General features: G+C 46.6%; 1 protein-coding gene across 4 annotated transcripts; it reads right to left on the bottom strand.

Annotated features, from left to right (window-relative positions):
• Window positions 1–5,953: 5,953 nt before the first annotated feature.
• Window positions 5,954–21,211, bottom strand: SLC25A48 (solute carrier family 25 member 48). Of its 4 annotated transcripts, none has more exons than XM_069869397.1 (8): window positions 21,158–21,211; window positions 19,326–19,369; window positions 16,257–16,328; window positions 14,237–14,492; window positions 12,800–13,048; window positions 11,632–11,765; window positions 8,507–8,636; window positions 7,824–7,956 (listed from the first exon to the last, which is right to left on the bottom strand). In XM_069869397.1, the coding sequence occupies exons 1-7, from the start codon at window positions 21,201–21,203 to the stop codon at window positions 8,514–8,516; spliced, it is 924 nt and encodes a 307-aa protein (XP_069725498.1). In that variant the 5' UTR covers window positions 21,204–21,211; the 3' UTR covers window positions 7,824–7,956; window positions 8,507–8,513. The 4 variants fall into 4 exon arrangements, with proteins under 4 accessions (XP_069725495.1, XP_069725496.1, XP_069725498.1 ...); XM_069869398.1 differs by having other exon boundaries at window positions 14,237–14,489; XM_069869394.1 differs by lacking the exon at window positions 8,507–8,636 and having other exon boundaries at window positions 5,954–7,956.
• Between the last annotated feature and the right edge of the window lie 3,178 nt (window positions 21,212–24,389).

Raw genomic sequence — 24,389 nt, 5'->3', positions numbered from 1 at the left:
TGTGTCAAGGATCTCCAAAAGTTTGAGCCTTCTGTTGGTCAGTCTGCCTGAAGGATGAGGGTGATACCTCTGGAAACTGTCCTGGAGAAAGAAAACATTGGGTTACAATTAGCTGTTTTTATCTCTGGCATTTGGCTACCCGCAAGGGATTTATTTGGCCAAGTGTGGCTCGCTGCCTGTCCGCACGCCAAGGGGAGCAGGGGAGGATCTCCCTGCTGCTCCTACTGCTGCCTCAGAGCTTGCACACCAAGCACCAGCTCCAGGCTGGGGCAGATGCTCCCTGCTTTTCCTTTGATATTTGTACCCAGGAGATTTAGTGTGGGTCCCATTGGGCACCTACAGCTTTCACAGAGGCCCCAGGGAATACCTAGAGAAGTTAAAGCTTCCTTGGCAAGTTAAAGCTGGCAGCAGGCTACGTTATGATCAACAGATGCACAGAAATATATTGCAGGGAGGGATGACATTCATGAGCCAGGCAGTGGCATCTTCAAAGGCACTGGGCTATTGGAGAAGGGCTAAACTTAATTGATTTGTGATCGAGAGCCTGTAATTCCCTGAAAAGCAGTAAGGAGGCTTTGTGATGGTTTGGTCCTCCTTGAGAAACAATGGGCATGCTCCTCTGTTTCTTCAGCCAGTAAAGCCCCACAGCAACAGCTGGAACAATTAGTTCAAAGCATAAATGCCTGAAGAAAAGAGATTTTGTTTGTGGGACACTTGGTTTCTCAGATGGTTGAAAAAAATGATTTTACATGATTTTAAAGGAAAGAATTCACAAGTGTCTTTGATTTAGCCAAAGTTGTGCAAGGAATATGATATCAAGCTACCAGGAGAGAGAGCAAGGGGTTCTTTGTGACAGCCAGGAGTTTCTTCTGCTTCTTGTTTTCAAGGAAAATATGTTCATTAGAAATTCCAATTTGCCCAGTAGTTGCTACACTCTGTCTTTGTAAAGATTTTACAAAATCTGATTTTCTGAGTTGGGTTTCTAGGGCCTTTTCACCTAAGGAATGGTGTCTTGATGCAGCTGCCATGCTCTGTAAGGGAAAGCAATCAGTGGCATAAATTGTATGCAAGATACACAATCAGGACCTTGACATACATGAGATGTAATTAAGTTCGCTGAGCGGTGAGTAGATCAGATAACTTCTTCCTAGGTTGATTGCCTAGAAGGACAAGACCTGTATTTTTGTTACTAGTTGAAAATGAGACTGCCAGAGCTTCCAGAGCCGCTCCTGAGCTGCTCCACGGGCCTGCGGTTCCTCCTCACAGTCTTTGTCTGCCAGCAGTGCCAGTGCTATCTCTACATCTTTTCGGTTTTGTTTGATTGCTTAATTGAGATCCTCTCATGCTGTTTTTTCTCCAGGGCAAATTGGTCCAGAAGTCAAACTGGCAGAGAAATAACTTTCATGTATGGGTTACAGCAGCAGAAGTGAGCGGCACTGGGTACGGCTTCTCTTTGGAGAGTTTAGGCTCTATTCCAGCATTTAGAGGCTGATACAAAGACCGTGGAGATTGATATTTGCTGCCATCCCAACATATATTCTGTCGTCTGTTACAGGCAGTCCCTTCTGGCTCCTTTGGAAATGCTCATCTAATGTCCTGTACATTTTTTATTTATCTAATTTATCTATTTTATATAAATACTTTGAGATATATTCTTTTTAAATGCATCTATTTTGAGGGGAGGTTGGTGGACCAAAAATGCTGCACCAACACCCACTTTCCAAATAACTGTTTTAGCCTGGCCAGCATGAACCTCTAGATCTCAGTTCTCATGAGAGAATTTACATCCCATTGTGGCGTTTCCAAGAAACTCTGTATAGTTTGGGGTTTTTTAATGTAGCAAAAAGATTTCCAGTGAGGAAAAAAATACCCCAAAAACCCAAGGTAACGTACTAGTTGTTTTACTTTTGCTATGTTCACTGATCAAGATGTAAGAGTTTGCAAAGACAACAGATGAAAAGATGCTTTTGATAGTTTCAGAGATTAGGTGGCTTGGAGTATTTTTTTCCCCCTTCTTTTAGATAAGGATGACATGGTAATGTAGAAATAAAGGAAAACAGGGTCATTTTCATTCCTCCACAAAAGGGTAAACCATAGCATAGTGATGGAAAGATTGTTTATGATAGAAAGGAGTAAAATCTAGATGAAGTCATGGAACAGTTGACAGGCCAGCTTGGAGATGGCAGTGGCATCTTCAGATAGCCACACACTCTGCTCTGTCCTAGCAGATGGACCACAGGATGCCCTCAGGACTCACATTAGCTTCTATAGGTAGTGGAGACCCCATTACTTTCAGAAGAGTTTCAATTAATTTGAAATGATTTAAACTAATTAATCAAAACTTGCAGTTCTCAGGAGCTGTGAGATAGGGCACCATACCTGAAAGGAACCTTCAGCACTGTGAGTCACCCTTCTTTCATGCAACAGTCACCAGAGCTTTCCAGGGGTTTCTATCTGGGGAGCCAATCTTTCCATGCTGCAGTAATATTTAGCAAGCACGGAAGCATCTAAGAGCAAAACACACTGACAGCAACATGCCAACCATGCTGGCTATTGCACATATTGAAAGTGCATCGCACAATCAAAACTCTCCAGAAGTAAGCAGAAGGAAGCAGGAATTGTCCACAAAGGTCACAAGTTCTGTTGTATTTTAAGGTTTTCCTGATGCCATTGCATTCAATCAGTGCCTGACTGCACTTCACCAGGAAAGAGAAACATTGCAGAGCTATTTGATTATAAGTCCACTTACCCTTTCTCACTTGAGATGACCCTGGGTGTTGGATTTCCCTCTCAGTGCAGAGCGCAGAGGAAGGTTCAATGTGTAGGACAGGCAGACAGTGCAAGGCTCTCACTCCATGGCTGTGTTAGAGCTCTCCACCAGCCGTACCTTCAGTGCAGCTTGCTTTTCATGCTGGAAGCATTGAAAAAAACACCCACAGACTGCTTGACAGAAACATGGCAGTTGTAATTTAATAACGAAATAAGCACAGATATTGGTTCACACCTAGCTGCATGACTAAGAATAGGCTGGCCTTCCTCTGTAAGAGTTGGCAAGATTTTCTGTACTACCTGTAAATTTGGCTACGTTAGTGCTAAATGATTCAAAACATGGGGGAATAGACTATGAACCAGTCCAGTCCATGAAGATGAGCTATGTAAATCCTTGTTCTTTTGCAGCAGACGAGGCCATGTAGGTGCCAGTCGTGAAGCACTGAGTGTTGGTGGCAGGGCATTCTCAGCCTGTACTTCTCCAGCTGCAAGTTTCTTGTTTCTCCAAATCTTTCTCCTTGTGAGACAAGGTTATCCGTTGCTTTCTCCATCACTGAAGAGGACCTTCATCTTCCTTTCAGAAATTGGGTGATCTGCAGTCTGGTAGCCTTGTTATTCCACCTATACTAAGGAAGGACTTCTTGATGTATTCAGTATTTTGTATCTTACAGTGAAACCTCATTTGGGACCTCTGAGACCCCCTTAAGAAGATACTCTCCTGTTATATGTATGGCTTTTAGCAGATTGGCTGTTCCACTGGGGTCGGGTTCTGGAGCTGTCACAGCATGTACAGATTAGGAAAACTATTTAAATTTCCCCTCACTGCATGGCTTAATTCCTTTCGGAGCCTGTTTCGGGAAGAATACATTACATTCTGCTTATCTAAATTGGCAGTAATCAGTCTGTGCACCACTAGAGGAGCATAAAAGGAAGAAGATGGCTTTAGAGAAAGGGAGTTATTCTTAATACAGTTTATATTCAGTTTAGCACCTTGAACTTCTTCCTACGTGTCTCCTTGGATCTGACTATTTCTACCACTTTCTTCATGGGTACACACAGGCGTTGGCCTTCTTGGTATACATGAATGCAGTGTCTAGGAGAGAAATCTCTACTCTAAAAACCTCTACAAAGAAACTAAGAACTTCAGATAAACCAAGGTGATAACATATATCTTAATGCCTGCAAAGACGTCACCTCTGTCTCAGAGTACAACATTAAAAGAGAAACCAAGATGAGGACTGTGATCTCGCCTTCCGCCAAGATGTGGACATGCCAGAAAGTGTCAAAAGGCATGAGAAAATCTCAGCCTGGCCCAGAGCCATCACAGACAGGGCTTCAGCAGGCTCTAAAACCACTGTGGACGAGCTCCTGCATGGGATGTCAGCTGAACCCTGCCTGGGGGAAGGGCTCAAGGACATTGTAGGTGCCCAGCAACAGCAGAGACACAGAAACAGGGAGGTGAGGTGGCCCTCTCCTTGCCTCCTGGCTGGATGGCAGCCCCGACCTGCTCCTACAAGATCACCATGAGGCATCTCTCAGCACCAGACACATCCCTCCAGGACAAAGCTGTTATCCAGAAAAACAGCTTTTCACTAGGAAATTGGTTCCTGATTGGTTGGTTGTTTTTTTTCCTTTTAACTAGGGAAATAAGCTGCTGTTGTCTTTTTCTCCTACCACTGCACTCTGTAGTGTATTATCAGGGAAAAACAGCTACACAGCCAGCATCTCACTAAGTAACATGGGGTGTTGTAAGAGCTGGAACACCACTAGCAATGTGGAAGTCAGGCAATTACAGACTCATTTGAGGCATGACAGGTCTGAGTATGCTTTCGTATTCCAGGCAAGAAAAGCACAGGTGTAGGTGTCCTGGTCTTTCTGGTCTCCTTTCTCATTTTTCACCAGTTTCAGGATTTATTGCATTTATCTCAGAAACGTTGGGCTCTGTAAGCATCTGTGAACAACCTGTCAAGCAGATGGGTTCTCACACTCCAGAAAGCCGGGTGCTGGGGAATGTGCCACCGATGGCGGGTCACTGCAACCACAGCACTGACAGAGGAGCCAGGCTTTATCTTGAATTCCACTGACAGAGGGGATTTTTCTTTGGTGTAATTCAGGGACAAAACCACCCACATATGCAATCGGTGCCCCATACAAGGGATCTGAATCAGCTGTACGCATGGCTGCTTGCCTGCTGGGTTAAGCACTCAAGGCAACGTCCCCGAAGAGCATTCCTTAGAGATCTTAATTTCTATCAATGGATAATGATATTGATATTATCTCTAAAAAAATTATGCATTTGAAATACTACAAAGAAAATAATTCACAAGATGCAAATTGTCAGGTTTCTGCACGCCTAAATTGTAATTGCTATCCTTCACCTTCAAGACACGGGGATGGATCTTCTGTGGCATCACTCAACCCCACCACCAGACCTTTTTTCTTGGTGATGCAGCCAGGAACTCACGACTTCAAAAGCAAGATTAAATTATTTCTCAAGCTCCTTGTGCAGGGATTTGCTGTGATTCATCTCAGTGATGGGTACAAGTGTGCCACAAAGTACTGCACCTCAAACACTGCTTGTCCCAACCCTGCTGCACCGACCCAGCATCAGCCCGACTTCATGCACGGTGCCTGACTCTGCTGTCACCCTCAAAATCCTTGTGCTCCAACTCAGTGTTGCTTTGCTTCATTCATGATTTCTCTACAAGTGTCAATGGGGTGATACGCTCATTAACCAGTGCACCCAGGCAAGGGAAGTCCACAGCAGGGTAGGATGTCCCAAAAACACCTGGCGTGGGGCTGTCCTGTTGAGAAGGGAACATGTGGTGCTCTGGTAGCAAACCTGGACTTGGGGTTTAATGGACCAGGGCAGAAAGAGATGGCCTGGCAGCTGGAGCAAGTGGTGCAGAGAGCAGCCCAGGGCTGAAGGTTGAGGATGCCATCATGTGGCCAAAGCCTTTCGTTCACTTCCCATTCACTCTGCATATTTTTATATTAAAAGCTTTCTGCCCTCAGCTCCCTTTCAAGACCAAGTAGTCCACAGCTCTCCCTGAGAGCTCCTTCTGGCAGGTGTGTGTCACACGAGAGTTTTGTTTGGGCAAATCCTGGGCATCCATCTCAAAATTAGTTTAATTGGATGGAGAATATCAGGAAAAATCACCACGCGACTCCAATGCACGTCTCAGGGCTTTACTCCAAGGCAGGCAATCAACATCCCAAACCTGGACATTGTGAGGGCAAATTATTCAGATATATGGCTTGTTTCGAGCTTCATCAGTTTAATTAATTCATGGTCCATTTTACATAATGCAGGCAGACAAGCATGACCATTTATTTTCACCAGTCTCCATGAGTATCATCCCTGGAGACATATGACATTATGCATCCAAAGAACATGTTTTAGTATATGTATTAGAACATGTAACGTGGAAAGGCTGAATCCTTAAATGCAGCCAGCAACAAATACTTGTGTGAAGGCTCATCAGTCTTATTTGTATTGTTTATCAAAGACAGTGCCTTGTGCTCTTGCCAAGCTCAAACACGATGTGAGCTTCCTCACCTGCAAGTCCTGAGATGAAGCAACAACAGCTGTTTCTCCCACTTTTTCAGTCCGGTTTGGAGGGAAGCCACACTTCTGTTTCTAATTTGGGCCCCAGTGAAGAGGAGGCCAAGGTTAGGGACCCCATTTCTGAGTACTGCTCCAGACCTGAGGTTTTAGGCCATTTCTGCTGAGGTCTTTAAGGCTCGTCACCAATTCCTCCGTTCATCCAGGAAAGAGGACCTAGGAGTTTCCTTCTCCTTTTACGGAGGAAAGCAGGATCATGGCACCAGGTTGTCTTCAGAAACCTTTATTGAGGGAATCTGCTAAATTTGCTATTGCTGGGCTTTTTACCCCCAAGCTCTTCTTTTCCAGAGGAAGATGGGAGGAACCATACATTTCCCAGAGGACAATGTTGTCCCAGACTGCTCCCCGATGCTACGTGTTGCTCTGTGTACGAGGCTGTTACCCCTCAGCCTCTTCTGCCAGTGCCACCAGAGTCCTCTTGTCCCAGCAGAGATGGTTTTTGGCATCAGAAACTGCCAGCTTAGAAAATAAAGCATGGAGACATTTAACAGCATAAACAGAAAGAAACATGATGTAAAAAATCTTGGAGTAACTGAAAGGTTGAGGTAGACCAAAGAGAGACCTGGGTGTGCCCCAGCTGTCTCAGTGGGATTGCAGCAAAGAGCTGGAGGTCTGAAGCTGGCCCATGTGTTTTGGATAATAGGCTGGGATAAACTCTGCATCCCTTAAAGAGGCTTCCTTTGCTGGTGTCTCTCAAAGCTGCAAAGTGATACCTGGAGAATTTGGCAGCTGGCAAGCCGGACTGTCAGGGAAGTGCGATGGTTTAACGAGATCCCTGTAGCAGGTACATGGAGGGCTGCACAAGGCGAATTATGTAAATTAATAGGCAGCCATCTATATGAAATGTGGACTTATTTTATGGTGTTCTGATGAAAAAGATCAGCTTAGTCTCTGAATTTAACGTCCTCCTGTTTCCCAAGCTAATTTATATCTTGGACAAACAACAAACTGAAGTTGTTGAAGCCCTTCACACACTAATCTTTCCTGAATTGTGCAAAGTGAAGAGTTCTGTGATGTAAAACATGAGTATTTGTTCATACAGGTGGAGTAATCCTCTTTGATCCTGAAAGCAAGCTAGGATCTGGTAGGAATCCAGGCCTTCCTATATGAAAAGCTTGTGCATCACACCTCTCCCTTTCCTTGTTCATAAAAAAGATGAGCATCATATGCAGTGTTGTACAAAAACTGCTCCCTCAGCTGGTGTCTGGCGGGCTGCTGTTGGCATATCTTACTCTTGTGGATAACGGAACTACGTTGTTTTCTCTGCTCAGCAGGAAAAATGTCAACGGGAAAAAAAGTCATCAGTGAAAAAGCAACATGGGAATTATTAAGTGCTCTTAGTCGACAGAGTGAAAGATTCGATCAGAAAATTGTCTTCAGATTTAATTTAGCTGGTGCAGTTTTCAAAGTCCTCCAGGGGCCAAGTCCGTGGCAGAAGAAAATGCAGATGCCATAGGTGCATGATGAGAGTCTTCAGTCAGAGCAGCTGAGTCCTCACCAGCACCACACTGCTGATCTGGCCCGGGAAAGCAGGATACTTTCAGGTCTTCTTGGCGACAACACTTCTGAAGTAAGAAAGAAGGAGGTTTATAAGGTACTGCATGAAACAGCAAAGACTGCTAAGAGTAATCTTGAGTATTTAACTGCTAAAAAAAGTCTCTGTAATCAGATATTTTTAATGCTGCTCCTTTGTGCAACCCTAGGCTTATGAGGGAAAGAGTAAAACTGTGAGTTGATAGTCAAGACACTTTGAAACGGCTCAATTTCAGGTCTTTGTGGACGGATAAAGGGAGGGAAGGATATTGTGCAGGGGCTTCAGTGAGAAGTTCTTTCAGATTTTCTTTTCTGATTCACATTGATCGAAAGAATCACAACAATCAGAATGGATTGTAATGAAATTCCAGGAGATCTGGAATGAAACCAAAATCCACCAGCACATCTGTTGTCTGCTCCGAATCCCACAGACCCAAATTTGAAAAGTGTCTGACTGTCTAGATGTAGGCACCCATGTAAGTTATCTGACTTTCAGAGGATCTATACAATTGCAACTCCATTTGATTCAAAGGTTAATTCTCAGTTTTTCATAAAGCTAGAGGGTCTTTATGCGCTGACCTGGAAGTTAAGGTTTGATCTCAGTTTGGCCTCTTTTCATTGCTTTGAGGGAAAGTTCATAGCCAAGAAACATGGCTGAACTCACTGGGAATCCTCGCACTGTATTGATCGTGATGCCCCTAAAAAAGACCTGTTGGGGATGGAGAAAGGTTAGAGCATAGGAACATACTGGCTAGTTTAAGAAGAAAACATTGAATGAAGTCGTGGTGGGCTTCTGAAGAACCAAATCTCAGTTTGCTCAGTAGATACACTCTCACTGCTGGTCTTTGCAGAATTCTGCTCTGGAGAACGGAAACGCAGTAGTCACTGCTATGGTATCAAGGTGCTCCACACACCCTCTCTGTGTCTGCCAGCAAGATCTACAAGAGACAGAGGGTAAAACACGGCCTCATGCCACTGTTGTAGAGTGAAAAGCAAGAAACCTAAAACGTCTTCCAGTGGTGTCATACCTGGCTACAGTCCCTCCTTCCCTTTGCACACAGAAGCATGCAGGGATCACACAAAACCCCAGGGGACAAGAAGAAAGCTGTTGCAGCAAATGCTCTGACTCCTGGGGGCTGTGGGTGCAGATGATGTTTGGGAAGAGGAGAGGGAGCAATGAGGGGCACTGAGCCACGTGAACTATTTTGCAGGTTTCACCTTTGAGCATAGAAATGATTTCTCAATCAGCTGAAAATGAGCCCAACTCTGTGCCTGGCTGAGAACTGGCTCCTACCACCAGCTCAGGGAAAAATATTTGATAGAAGCTGATATTTTCACGTGTGTGTTACTAAGGTCAAGCTTTGTTTCTTGTATGCATCTCAGAGTTTTCTTTCATTAAAATAATTGATATCCACAGCCAGGCTTCCACATTCTCCTCAATATATATTCTTTGAAAAGATGCTGGCACTGACAAGAGTAAAAGTCTTGTGGCTTTTAAGTGCTTGACCAGTAAAATGCTTTCTGGGAAGTGGAGAAGGGGCCTTTGTTACTTCTTGCTCCTGGCCTTGGCTTGTCTCCTTTTGAAAATCCCCCTTGCTACAAACACTCTTGCCTGGTATGTGCAAGGGCGTGCACAAGCCGCTCATTCTGAGATGAGCCTATTTACAAAATGATGATTGCAAGGAGTTTCTCTGCTGGCCTGTTTCTCACAAATTCACTCCATTACCCACCCAGGCTAATCACTGGGGTCACTAATCTAAACACCAGAGGTTTCGAACACACAGGAAAAGTAATATCAGCAAAGCAAGCCTCCTCTAAGGCTTCACAAAGGCAAAGCTCCCACGGTTTCTGTGAGAAAGCATGGAAGATCTCAGCTGCAAGAGCAGAAGTCCTTACATTTAAGCATCTAACCCATATTTTCTCTGTTTAGCCCTGCTAAACACAACCAGATCTTGTATCCAGTAAACCCAGTACATGGTGCCAACTTATACAAGACAATCAAAACACCTTCACATTGTTTAGGATGGAGTTAGCCATGTGAAATTGCAATATTGGGATATTTAGGATATTACTGGACTTATTGGGGTATTTTATGTTGTTAGGAAGGATAGAATTTTCTGGGAGGAAATTCAGATTTTTGCAGCATCCTTAAAGTCACATAAGAGAACCAAGTCGAATAGTAATGAAGATTTATGAAACAAAGCCCAGAGGCATAAATTTTTTCATCAGAATGAACACATCTGACTATGGAGGAATAAGACGCCCATATTTACATTTTTTTGAGTACATCAGGCAATTATTTTCAGTAGTAAGACTGCTGTTCCTTTGTCCCAGAATGAAAACATCCAGAGCTAGGTTTGCTGTTTATCAGTTCTGTGTCTCCCAATATATAAAAAAAGAGTTTCCTTATGAGAGTGGGATCTAGTCTTATCAACTATTACTCAATCCTATTGCCGGCTTTGGTCTGGGTGCCAGGCATGAGAACAAACGTTGCCTGAATTAGTTGTTAATATTCAGGCAGGACAAAGAGGGTGAGGGGTGAGGATGAGGATGGAGAGAGAAAGGAAGACTCATGGAAATTCCCTTTTTAGCCACCCTGTGTTTTACTGCCAAGCTTGTGCCCCACGGGACGTGCAGGGCAGGAACCTGCAAAGAGCCTGGGACACCCTGACCCTCCTCTGACCGTTTGAGCTTGATCTTTAGTGTCTCCCCAGGTGCCTGTTCTTCCTCTGGATGTGTCTTTCTTCATTCAATGGCCAAAAAAAAACCAAACGCAGGTTCCTGTGACAGCAAGTGGTATGGTGGCAAATGTTTAAGGCACACTGACCTGTGATTTAGCAGATTTGGGAGTTGGTTGTGGGGTTTTTTTGTAACTTGTTACTTTTCCCTCAGAATGTGAAAATGAAGACTTTGGAGCTAAGAGCCCACATGATATTTTGATGACAACTTAAATACAGATTTATTTCATTCTCAGAAGATATCGTTTCTTATAACCACGCATCAGCAGTGCAATAAGGGTGCAAACCTTGGTTCTCTGCCATTCACATTTAACTGAGGCAAAGTTTGCAGGTAGAACAAACAGCTTTTATTACACTAACAGACAAAGTCAGAAAAGGGAGATAAAGTCTTTTTGGCACATAGCCCTTCTTTACAGTTGAAGCTGAAGCAATTCTGATTTAAGAGCATTTTGAATCTGCTCCGTCTTGGTGGAAGTTGAGGATAGGCAGTACAAACCACAACATCAATTCCAACAAAGTGTTGCCCAAGGCAACCAAATGCTACTTGGGTGCCAGCGTGGTCCCACTGGAACCAGTCCCCTCTGACTTTGGTGTCAATGGGAAACATTTGACCTCTGCATTTTGTAGAAGCAATGACAGAGGCAAGATTTTCTACATCTGATTTATGGTAAGACAAATCACATCCACAATTAAATGCACTGACATGAAGTGTCATTTTACGTTAATCACACCAGCACATCGTGACCCCCAGTCATTCATTTTTTCATTGTTGTAAGGCACATTATTATCCACACTATTTTGGTTTAGAAATAATCTGCACTGTAGTAACCTACTATCATTATTGTAATTTAACAGTGACTGACTGTAGCTGTCCCCTACCCTGCAGATAGGTTTGAAACAGCTGCTCTATATCTCAACTGAAAATTAAATGCCTAATACCCAGATTTTACTTCAAATACCACTTACTTTTAAGCCTTCATTCTGGTAGCTCTGCAGGATACAGTCAAGGGTCCCTTTATACTTGTTTAAATAAACTCCATCCGCCTGAAGTCGACTTTTCACAACATCCATTGGAGTAGCAGTCGCCCAGGAAATAGCTCCTAGAAAAATGCAGAAGTATTTGAACAATTTCTTCTTTATATTTCCAAATGCATCTTCTGCCATGCTTCTGGTGGAGCAGGGATTTGCCGTGGGAGAAGCCTGAGCTGCACGGAGCTGCTGCTTAGGGCAATTTCAGAAAAACTGGAGTCCTCAGCTAATACTGTTGCAAAGCAAAGTTTGAGCTGAGAATGCAAATAGGAGGCTGTCCCATCTCACACAACCAGAATTAGGCTCCACACAGCTGAAATGCATCATCATTCTTATAAAGAAACCACTTGTTTACATTGATTAGTCTGCAGCCAGGTGGGAAATTATACCAGGTGGAAAGGTCAGTGTGTGACCACAGTACACGACCCAGCTGGACAGACAAGAGTTTGTTTGAACCTGTGTGGTGTGTTGGGGCATAGAGGAGAAGCTATCTGGATGGGCCAGGGCTCTGTTTACTGGCAGGAGAAATGGAGAGGTTGTTTTGCAATCGTTACCTGAGCTAAGGATTGACCTGCATTTAGGGGTCTGCAATTTAGAAATGACCAAGAAATGGGGAGTGGGTGTCGGGGTGACCTTACACATGTAAGCATGGTTGGGGGTGCACATACCAGTCTTACTGGCAGGTGTACACAGTGCAAAAAGGTCAATAACAGCTAACACTGCTTGTGCTGCACGCAGGTAGGGTGCACACCCTCCTGATGGGCAGCCAACATGCTAAAGTCCTCTTCTGGAGGCATCTCGGCTGTTGTGTGTCACTGGCAACGTGATACGCAGGCTGCCGTGAGACATCCAGGGAGATGGAGGTGCTGGGTGTTTCCCTTCTTGCTGACATTGAGCCTGATGAAGATCTGATAACCTGACTTCCATAAAGTTTGTCAGATCTTTAAGTGCAGCTGTGGTGCCAGGGGACCTGGCCCTGCGGGAGGAAGTTCATTCAGCCCCGTGTCCTCTCCTGGTGACCAGGAGATGTGGCAGATCCTGAGCCACCCCTAGGAACCTCCCTGTCCTTGTTTTGCCAGTGTTGAGGGAAGAAAAAGGTGCTTACCTGCTACACCCCCTGCCAGCCAGATGGAGGAGGGATTGGGGGAAATGCATCCATCAGGGGTAATCCATCCACAAAAAAACGTGTAAGGGATGAAATAGAGGCAGTAGCCAGGAACGTCCCTCAGAAGCATTGCTCCTGCACCTCGGTAGATTCCCGCTATCCCCTCTTTCTGTAGCACTGTCCGAAAGCAGTGAATTGGGCCTCGGTACACAGGAAATCCAGGAACTGTAGGCTTTAGTTTAACGTTTGCTGCAAAAAAAAATATACAACTGTCACAATAGGTACAGTACTACAGAGCTCGTCTCAAAATCCCACCACCATCCAACAGAAACCACTGCCATTTTCTTTTGCTGGTATTAATACGTCATGTGGGCAAAAACATTTTTAGAAAAAGTACTTAGGTCTGCTTTTAAGACACTTCAGGACAGACTTTTCTTAGATGCATTGCATGTCTCCCAATAGAGATGTGCCCAGTGAGATTTCTACATGATTTTAAGGCTATGTGCCAATTTTCATGGATTTTAACCACGTCTTGTGCCAAGCTGTGTTTTTGAAAGCCTTAAATCAGAATCTGGCCCTTCCAACGTAGACCAAGTTGCTTTTGGAAAGGGCATTAGGCACTAGGCTGCATGGAAGCTTTTAAAAATAGACATAGTATTATTTTATCAAAGCAATACAAAATACCAGTTTGGCAGAGTTAAACACCACAGCTGAAATCATGAGAAAGACGTTCATGAAACTGCTGAAATCCAAGCAGTTCAGCTCTGAAGCTGCACCATCTCTTCCTTCAGCTGTGTACATGCTCTGGTGGGGTTTGCTCCGTGCTGACAGCCTGCGATGAAATTCAGCTGCCACCTCGAGCAGAAGCAGCTCCTTCTGCCTGCAGCTTCTGGAGAGGTTTTAGCTGCCCACTGCCATCCTGCCAGCGTCCTCTCCTGACCTTGACTGCACCTGGGTTACCTCTAGCCCTGCGGTTTTCAAATGTACATGTGAAAATTTTGCTTTTGAACAAAGGTTTGTGGTCAAACACGTGTGGGACTGAGAGTGTGCAGTAGGAGATGGGGAGTTGGCATTATCACTGACAGCGATGGTGTCTCTGGTGGGACCTTCAGGGATCCCAACAGCCCATGAACTTGCTGTTCCTGTCTCCTGACCACATGGGGATGGTTGCTCCCATGGCTCCTGGTCCTGAGCAGACATGCCTCTGTGTTCATTATAGATCCCAATCAACTCGAAATGACGTCAGAGATCAATATCCATGCTCCACCTTGAGCTGAGCAGGATGGGGTCCATCCTAAGGCAGAAGGAAGCATTTCTAGCTCAATTGCGGTGGCACAAGGCAGCAGAGAGCCAGACCTTGAAGCAAAGCTGCCCCAAAGCTTTTGAGAAACACCAAGAACTGACAGAGAAAGGAAAACAGAAACTCTTGCTTCCTACCTGCAATGTATGGCTGTGTTTGCATCTGTAGCCTTATCTTTACCAGGTCCACGGGAGTGCCAATACCCACGGAGACGAACCCTGCCACCATGCTGGCCAGAGCCATGTCGATGAGGGCTGGTGCATGAGCTGGGTCTCCGTGGCGGAGCTGGGTGAGGAGCCGCTGCGTGTTGCTGAAGACACCGAACACCACAGAGCTGTAGACGGCGATGCTGGCCAGCGGGAAGGACATGCCTTTGAAGAAGCCAACCACCTGCTCAGGGGATGGGGCAGGAGTTAAAGACAGCAAACAGGATGGAGAAGTGTAAACCCCAACTTATCAGTCAGGCCAGAAATGCAAATCCATGTGCCAGATGTCTCCTGGAAGCAACCACTGACAGTAGTTAGTTCATGCTGCTAAAGACTTGTAAAGATTGTGCAGAATACAGGATATGCTGAAAAGCACAGGAACCCATGTAAAGTCCCTCTTCTGGCCAGCTTCTGTCCTGGCATCACCAAAAGCAGCAAAATACCTCTGGGAGAGCTTTGCCAGCAGGTATGAGCAAAACAACCACTGCAGATGTAACCCCCTGACCCACACAGAGACATAGGCAGCGTCGTTTATCACTCCATGCCAGGAATCTCTCTTTTCCCTATGGGAGTAAAAATTGCTACCCTTAGCAATTAGCAAGAGAAGGCTACAGGGTTTTGCAGGCTCAGTCACATCAACTTTGATGGTTGGACTCAATGATCCAGTGGGTCTTTTCCAACCTGGTTATTCTATGATTCTATGATTCTATAACGTTATTGGTCTTCATACACCTCCTGGTGTCAACAGTGATTTTGTATAATTCACAGAATCACAGAATAACCAGGTTGGAAGAGACCCCCCGGATCACCGAGTCCAACCGTTCCTACCAAACACTAAACCATATCCCTCAGCACCTCGTCCACCCGTGCCTTAAACACCTCCAGGGAAGGTGACTCAACCCCCTCCCTGGGCAGCCTGTTCCAGTGCCCAATGACCCTTTCTGTAAAGAATTTTTTCCTAAGGTCTAGCCTAAACCTCCCCTGGCGGAGCTTGAGGCCATTCCCTCTTGTCCTGTCCCCTGTCACTTGGGAGAAGAGGCCAGCACCCTCCTCTCTACAACGTCCTTTCAGGTAGTTGTAGAGAGCAATGAGGTCACCCCTCAGCCTCCTCTTCTCCAGGCTAAACAACCCCAGCTCTCTCAGCTGCTCCTCATAAGGCCTGTTCTCCAGCCCCTTCACCAGCTTTGTTGCTCTTCTCTGGACTCTCTCCAGAGCCTCAACATCCTTCTTGTGGTGAGGGGCCCAGAACTGACCCCAGGATTCGAGGAGCGGTCTCACCAGTGCCGAGTACAGAGGGAGGATAACCTCCCTGGACCTGCGGGTCACGCCGTTTCTGATACAAGCCAAGATGCCATTGGCCTTCTTGGCCACCTGGGCACACTGCTGGCTCATATTCAGTCGGCTGTCAACCAACACCCCCAGGTCCCTCTCCTCCAGGCAGCTTTCTAGACAGACTTCTCCCAGTCTGTAGCACTGCATAGGGTTGTTGTGCCCCAAGTGCAGGACCCGGCATTTGGCCTTGTTAAACCTCATGCCATTGGACTCTGCCCAGCGGTCCAGCCTGTTCAGATCCCTTTGGAGCCTCCCGACCCTCCAGCAGATCGACACTTCCACCCAGCTTAGTGTCGTCCGCAAACTTGCTAAGGGTGCACTCGATGCCTTCATCCAGATCATTGATGAAGACATTGAACAGGGCTGGACCCAGCACTGAGCCCTGGGGAACCCCACTTGTCACTGGCCTCCAGTGCAATTGGCCTCCAATTGCATCATAGAATCATAAAATAGTTTGGATTGGAAGGCAGCTTGAAGATCATCTAGTTCCAATGCCCCTGTGATGGGTGGGGACACCTCCCACTAGATGAGGCTGCCCATATGTATTTATCTATTTATTTATCTATTTATCTATTTGCATTTTCTACCAGCACATTTTAAAGTAAGATAAAGTACTTACAGACTCATTTCTGTACACAGTGAGAACACAGTTGAGTGTATTGCCATATCCTTGTCCAGCTTGTAAACGAGTCTGCAAAAGACATTCATAAAATGCAATAAAAATCCCATGCTTCCAGCCCTGTGAAAGCTTATGCTACATAAACTATGTGCACTTTGCTTTGAGAACGAATCCTTCCCTAGCTATAAAGAAAACAGAGCAATAAAATAAGCTATATATGCATCCACCCTCCTTGAACTTTGCCAGAAGCAGGGCTAAATGGGACCTCGGAGCTCTGTAGCTTTCTACAACATCTGGAATTGATGACTGTCCAACTGCTCTTGAGTCCAGACCAGCTACCCTGCCCAGCCCAATGCTTGCAGCAGATCGCTGGTGTGCAGTGCTGTCATTGGCAAGGTCCTGATTTACGTGGAAATTAGAGGATGATGTGGTCTCCTTTTGGGGACTCTCAGTGGAGGTTGGGATACATTGCTGAAGGATGGAGAGGAGAGCTCTCCTGGGAGACTTCCCATCCAAGGTGGATTTTAAGACCTAGAAATACTAAATGGGGCCAAAATAATTCAGCTCCATCTCAGAAATTCTCCACGCTTCACTAAAAAAATACATTTTTACATCATTTCCAACAAAGATTGTTTGTTTCTGGAAAGCAACAGTTACACATCTTCCAAAAGATGCCTACAACAGCTGTAAGAAATGGTGTGTAAATCACAACAAAGCCTGTATGCTTCAACACGCCTTCTCCTTCTCACATAAATATATATATATATGCATGCACACATTTAGATTATCTTTCATTCAAACTGCTCACAACTTTTCAATTAAAACATCCAAAGTAGTGACACATTTTGGGGGCTTAGAGGTGTGTAATAAATGGAAACTTTGGTTGGTTGGCAGGACCTGGGTTTCCAGCAACTAATCTCGACTGAGACCAGACCTCATTTTTTATAAGAAGGCGCTCACACATGCTCTATCACGGATGATTTTAGGGAACATGAACAGCATTTCTGATCATATCCATCAGCATTGGTGTTAGCAGGAATGACAAAACGAAGCCTGGGGGGATAGTGCTGGAGGCAAGTGCCCAGTCGCCCCCGGTGATTCTGCCCCGGCTTATGCCAGAGTGAAGCAGGAATTTTGTTTGGGAATTTAAAGCCCAAAGGAGTGAGTGTCCTCTGGAGTTCATGCTTGGGGAGAGCTTTCGGACACCAAATAGCAGGTTGAATGACAGTGATTTGGCCCAGAGCCCTGCAAGAGGTGGGCTGGTGGTTTGCGGCTGCGGGACCCATCGGGGGAGCTAGAAAGACTGAAGCCTGCGCTAACCCCAGGGCTGCTCATGCAGCTGTCTGCCCTCACTGAGCAGCACTCTGTGCCTGGCCAGAGGCCACGGAGGAAGCAGCAGAGAAAGCAGAATCTTTACTGAGCCCTGGTAACAAGCTGGTACATGAAGATACCAGTTACAGTTCATGCACCACATATTGTGCAAAGAGGACAAGCCCAGGCCATGGGTGCAAACCTGCACACACCGTGACTCACCCTGGGGTAGCAGGGCTCAGGGGGACTGTCGGGGAGGCTGGCTGCACCCCGGGCAGCTCAGGACACGACAATCACCATGCACAGCCATGCATTCCCTTCTGGCTCCATCTGCATACTTAGCCCAGACATTTCCATTTTGCCTCCACAGGCTTGTTTTTTTTTAATTTTACACAGTAACCAGGTATTCAGAGGTTCAAGTTAATAAGTTTTTTCAGTAACTGGGGGCAACTGAGTGTCCTCACAAGCTGCTCCTTGCACATATGCCCCTTAGCCAAGCTGTTAACACCCAGCACAGAAACCTCTGCGGGCAAAGTCAGCTGACATCAGTGTGGATGTTCCTCAGGACACCTCTCCTTTCTGTTATGTATTAATTAGGCAGGGCCCTTGGGTGACACCCAGGAACTGAAGAAAATTCTGAAAAAAATGAATGCAATGCGAAGGATGAAAAGTGAGTACATGTAAAACCATTTAGAGTTTTGCAAGGCTGTGGAAAAACAGCTGCTTAGGTTTGATGGAAGCTGTGACACTGGGAAGGGGCCAGCTGAAGGAGCAGATCTGCTTGATGGTAACTGTGGTACGGATACCACATACCCCAGCCAGCCTCCTGCCACCTCCTCCATGCGGGGAAGGACCTCCATCCCGTGGAGGTTGCAAATGCCGCTAAGCTTCCCCTTTGCTGGCTTAGTGCTCTGTAAAAATCTATTCTTTCCACTTTCCTTCCCCTAAATTTGGAAAGATAACAAGTCTGCCTACTTGGTATTCCCAGGCAATGGCTAAAGCCAAGGGCAACAGAAGAGTCAGCCTGACAGTTGTCTTTATAAGCTCTGAAGGATGGGCTTACTCAGAGTCTGTGAGCAGAGCAGTTGAAGCAATGAAATCTGGCCAGAGATGCCTGTCACAGTGTGCAAAAGGAGAGAGGCACAGGATCTTCCTCTGTATCTCTGCGTTAGTAGGGATGATCAAATCAGTTGGGTCAGTCTGTGTCGGTGTTTGCACGGACTTGTCCGCATCATGCTGGCAAATATCTTCTTACATCTCTAAATCCTTCCTTCTGAGGAATAATTGTCTTGCAGGAGGAGGAAATTTTGTGTTTCGTAGCCCTGGGATAACAATTCCAGCACTCTGCCCTTCTAGGGTTGCCAAGACTAGGAAAACACATAAAAATGTGCGTGCAGCACAGCAAATTCACTTCCTTCATTTGAATACTTTGAATACTTGTCTGTGGCAAAGTTCAATAAAACATTGGCAGAACTGTTCGGTAAACCACACGTTAAGTGAAGCCAGGTTTAATTTCCAGCATTAATCCCCACCCGAGGAACCTGCATGCATCAGCCAGTTCTTCTAGTTTCTCATTCAAAATGAGCATTGGAGAAGAAGAAAAGCTAAAGTCTAAGAAAACACCTCTACCCTGGCAAAATTCCTCCTCAGGGGGACAGGGGAAGTGAAGATCTTTTGAAGCATCATCTAGAGAGAGGCCACCTCCCCATCAGCAGGGTTTTGGGTGGTGATGTGAGGACAGGGTTCAAAGTGCTTTACCTTGATCGTGTCCAGGGGGTGGCCCACAACCACGCTGGCCGCTCCTGGGGATGAAAGCAAAGTGTAACACAAAACATTGAAGAAGGTTTCGTAATGGGACAGGAAGCAACGTGTTTAGAGGGGAGAGGAGGAGAGATTTCCAAAGGAACAGCTGTACTGGGCCAAGCCAGAGCAATGCCCAGCACAGTGCTCCAGCTCCAACAACAGCCAAAAGCGGCACAGAAACACATGCACATCTTCCTCAAACACTCTCTGGACTCCATCAACTTTACATTTCAAGCAAGACGCATCCAAGCAAGAGGAGGAGGTGGTAGATTTCTATGTCCTGTCCACAAACAACCTTCTTTGCACTCTTGTAAGCTCATGCAAACTTGTAGACTCAAAAGATCAGATTCAGGTTAGATGCTAGGACATGCTGATGAGGAGGGCTGTGAATCCCCAGCCTTTGCTGTTTTAAGAACAGTTTACCTGTCAGGGATGATTCAGGTAAAGGGGATCCTGCTCTGTACCAGTCTCTATGGTCCCACTCAGCCTCATTTCCCTTGGGGAAATTTCCTCAGTTCCAATCCTACCCTGCCTGCCTCCCCGCACTCTTCACTGCCAGGAGCCCCAGTGTCAGGGCAAAGCACAACTTGGTTTACCCCTTCTCCAGGAGGACAGAGCAACCCATGTGCTGTTGCCAGGATATGATTTTGTATGCTCATAGCTAACAACAGTGGCAGTTTTCAGGGTGTTTGTGGATATAGTGGGTAGTTCATGCTGCTTCCACATCCACAAGTCTCCGTGCAAGCTAGTTCTTTAGAGACTACATGAAATTTTTTACACATAGTGGATTAGGAGTGAAGAGCATCATGTCCATGGTCAACTCATTACAGCTTTACTCAAAAATGTATTAAAGTGCCCCTGTCCTCCCGAGCCTTAACTTGAGACCACCCATGGTCCAGCACTATGCATGAAAACAGGCTGCTGCCACCAACACTGAGTGCTGGTGGCTTTTCACCCCTCGGACCTCCTGTCCCACTGCTGGGGGTGTGTGGCAATGGCACAGACTCCGTGGGGCATGCTGCACAACCTCCGCGAGCCATAAAGATCCAAAAACCAGCTGCTCACATAAGCTTCTGGCAGTGGTTCTGGGTTTTTTAAGCGTCAGCTAAACTATTAACCTTGTCTGGCTGGTCAGAATCCCTGAGCAATCTCAACCCCCCTTTCTGAGCCCGGTGTGAGCAGAGCTCTGGCTGTTGGTGCAGCAATTGCCCCTCTGCCCTGCTGCACGTACAGTCCATCCTGGGAGCGGGGCAGCCTCTCATCAGCTCTTAAACCAAGTGGGAACTCCAATTCTGTAATACATTACCAGTGCCTCTACAGATTCTCCCCTTCCCTTTTCTTTCTGCTATCTGTTTTCCCAGTGTTTGCACTCGGCATTTTCAGCAGACGGGGTCGATACCCCCCTGGCAGCGTCTCTGCCCTGGCCAGCAGCCTGTTTGCGGTGTCGGGGGGTCACAGCCAGGCTGTGCCTCATCCAGCCTGCTCCCATCCAAGCCCAGTGGTGCTTCCAGCCGGGAAAGCAGAGCCTGCAGAGTGGCTCTGACAGCTGCCTCCCACCTCCCTTGGCACACACACCATCGCACCTACTGACACTTCAATTTTAAGTATCCCGCTCGTGGATGTTGGATTAAACTGCAGTTCTGAGCCGAAGCGAAGCAAAGCTCATATGAGCACGCCGGTTGAGGGCACAGACCGCAGGTGACGTGCATTTTATTCCCGCTCAGGCTCCTGTCCCCCCTCTTCCACCACCTCTCCCCATCCCTCCAACAGCCCAGGGCATCACTTACCTCCCACCCAGCCCGCCACGAAGTCCTGCAGCTGGAAGCTGTCCATGCCGCGCCGCAGAGACCAACCAACCGGTGGGTCTGTGGGGAATGGGGGTCCCCACCGAGCAGGAGATCCTTGTGGGGAACAGGTTCCCTACCAAGCAGGGGTCCCCGCAGGGCAAGAGGTTCCCACGGGACAAGGGGTCCCTACTGGGCAGGGGGTGCCCTATGGGGAAAGGGGATCCTTATGGGGAAAGGGATTCCCTGTGGGAAAAGGGGGTCCCGAAGGGGAAAGGGATTCCCTATAGGGGTTCCTGAAGGGGAAAGGGGATCCTTATGGGGAAAGAGATTCCATATAGGGGTTCCCTAAGGGGAAAGGGGATCCTTATGGGGAAAGGGATTCCCTATAGGGGTTCCCTAAGGGGAAAGGGGATCCTTATGGGGAAAGGGGGAAAGGGGATCCTTATGGGGAATGGGATTCCCTATAGGGGTTCCCGAAGGGGAAAGGGGATCCTTATGGGGAATGGGATTCCCTATAGGGGTTCCCGAAGGGGAAAAGGGATCCTTATTGGGAAAGGGATTCCGTATAGGGGTTCCTGAAGGGGAAAGGGGATCCTTATGGGGAACGGGATTCCCTATAGGGGTTCCCGAAGGGGAAAGGGGATCCTTGTGGGGAAAGGGATTCCCTATGGGAAGAGAGGTTCCCTATGGGAAAAGGGGGTTCCCTACCGGGAAAAGGGGATCCCTATGAGGAGAGGGGTTTCCTACGGGGAGAGGGGGATCCCTATGGGAAGAGGGGTTCCCTATCGGGACAGGGGATCCCTATGGGGAGAGGGGATCCCTACCAGACAGGGGATTCCCTACCGGGAAAGGGGATCCCTCTTGGGAAAGGGGGTTCCCTCGGGGGCAGGGGATTCCCTATCAAACAGACGGTCCCCACCGAACAGGAGGCCTCTGCGGGGAAAGGGGATCCCTGCGGGGAAAGGGGGGTCGGTACCGGGCAGGGTCCCCGCCGCGCTGCCTCCGGCCGCCGGGCGATCGCGCCGCGGGGTTTAAAGGCGCCGCGCAGGGGCCGCCGGCGGGGAGGCAGCGGCCGGCACGGGGCAGAGCAGCATCCTCCCCCCTCTCCTCTCCTCCTCCTCCTCTTCTCTCCCCCCTCTCCTCTCCTCTCCTCCTCTCTCCCCCCTCTCCTCCTCTCCTCTCCCACCAGAAGCGGGGAGCAGGGGTGGGGAGGGGAGAAGGTAGGGTTGGTGGGGGGAGTGTGCTCTAAATCCTCAAATTAAAGGGGTAAATCCAGAGATAAAGATGGAATCTCGTGCAGCTTTACTCAGCTGAAAAACGTCTCCGTGTCCTTCTCTGAAATCTGACCGCATGAGCCGGTGGGTCTCTTCCAACCTGGTTATTCTATGATCTTTTCTGAATTTGTTCTGTATCAGCGTTTCAGGAGATACTTCCAATTTCTGTATTATCTTTTCAGTCCACATCCCCAATTTCTGTGTTATCTTTTCAGGACATAGCCACAATATCTGTATTTTGGCAAGAAATGAACAATGGCTCCTATTCCCTTCCTCCTCCAGAGCATTCACAATTTTCTTATGCTTCTGTTTCCCACTTCTCCTCAGTCCCGTCTTTCCAAGAATCAAGAGCCCAGCTCTGTTTGGTTCTCCTTTCATGCAAGATGCTCCTTCTTACCCTCCTCAGTCATTTTCTTAAAGTCTTTGAAGTGAGCAGGCAGAAACACAGGTAATAGGAACAAACCAGGCACTCAAAAAAAATATATCTTTTTTGATCTCAAACCCTTTTCTTGTAATTCCTGACATGCTTTTCTGATTGATGCTGAAGACTAGGCTCTCTTCTGCAAACACTAAATACCTGATTTTGAGGCCAGCCTGGCTTAGTGCCTCTTGTTTTGTACTTTCAATTAGTAAATCTAATGTCTTGTGCCTGAATAGCACCCAGCCACACAATTGCAGGACATCCTTCTGGTCCTTAACCAGATTGCAGATGTCATTGTCCTCATCAATCCCATCAAAAAACTCCTTTTGGACTTCAGAGACACAACTGTTCCCTGCAAAGGATGTGTTGGCTCTTCACCACCAAGCATATCCGTCTCATCTGGCCGTGGTTTGCTACAGCCCAAAGTGAATTTTGTTCTGTAGAGGTCAGATTTCAGCTGATCAGTTGCTTAGATCACTTTTGGAAGCTTTCTAAAAAGACTGGGATCACATTTGCTACGTTGCCTTCCTGGAATACCAGATTGGCTTTTTGTTGAAATGTGTTTTGTCTACGTATTCTTGTAACTATGGAAAATGCTGATGTTTTAGAAACAAGAAATCCTGAATGCCAAAATACTGTCTGAAAATATAAATATGTAAATTTTTTTCTTAAATAATTATTATATTAATGTCCATTGATAAGCTATTCTTTTCCACAAAAGGAGACATAATTATTCAAGCTGACCTTAAAACAATGTCCCCTTATGTGCATGCAGGTAGACACAAGAAACTTCATCACTGAGTTGGCTGAAAGGAGCTTTTGTCTAGAAATCACATATAGAAATTTGATATTAAGTGTATGGTTATCAGCTCAGATAATCTACACCTGAAACTTGAGATGTTTCAATGTGTATAACAACGCAGGTTCTCCAGGAGGAGGATTTTCCTCAGGCACTAGGTCTCTAACAGAGCATTTCTAACATGATGCATTTCACTGGAAATACTGCTGATCCAGGGAAAAAAATCTCCTTAATTATTAACCTATTAATAATGTATAACGGCTTAAACTGCTGGGCAAGAAACAACAACATTAAAACTCACTGCTGCATCCAGAGTCGCTGATCATCAGGGTTTGACACTTGGTCTCTTTGAGGGGCTGGGTCCCATAAACAAAGGCTGGTAAATTAAAAATTATCTGCGCTCACACCCTGAAGCCACGTGTGAGCAGGACAATTTCACCGGCCACAGCAATCAGACAAATCCAGACAGTGCAAAGACATGTCAGGGGCCACATAGCAGAAATAGTTCTCCCCTCCAGGAGATACCAAACAAGCTTGTGTCTGTAGGCAGCAAGACATGAGTGCTTTCTCTGCAGGAATGCGTGTTTAGGATGGATTAGAGACACCAGAAGCAGACATGGAAGGCCCTACTATGAATGGCTATGAAGCTCTTTGACCTTCCTTGCCCAGGACCTGGGTAGGTCTTGCTGGAGGAATAATGTCCCAGGAAGGATTAGGCAGTGAGGGGAATCCTCCGGT

The sequence above is a fragment of the Phaenicophaeus curvirostris genome, chromosome 15 (genome assembly GCF_032191515.1).
Source record: "Phaenicophaeus curvirostris isolate KB17595 chromosome 15, BPBGC_Pcur_1.0, whole genome shotgun sequence".
NCBI classification, from domain to species: domain Eukaryota; kingdom Metazoa; phylum Chordata; class Aves; order Cuculiformes; family Cuculidae; genus Phaenicophaeus; species Phaenicophaeus curvirostris.
This window is presented reverse-complemented; position numbering and strand designations above follow the sequence as displayed.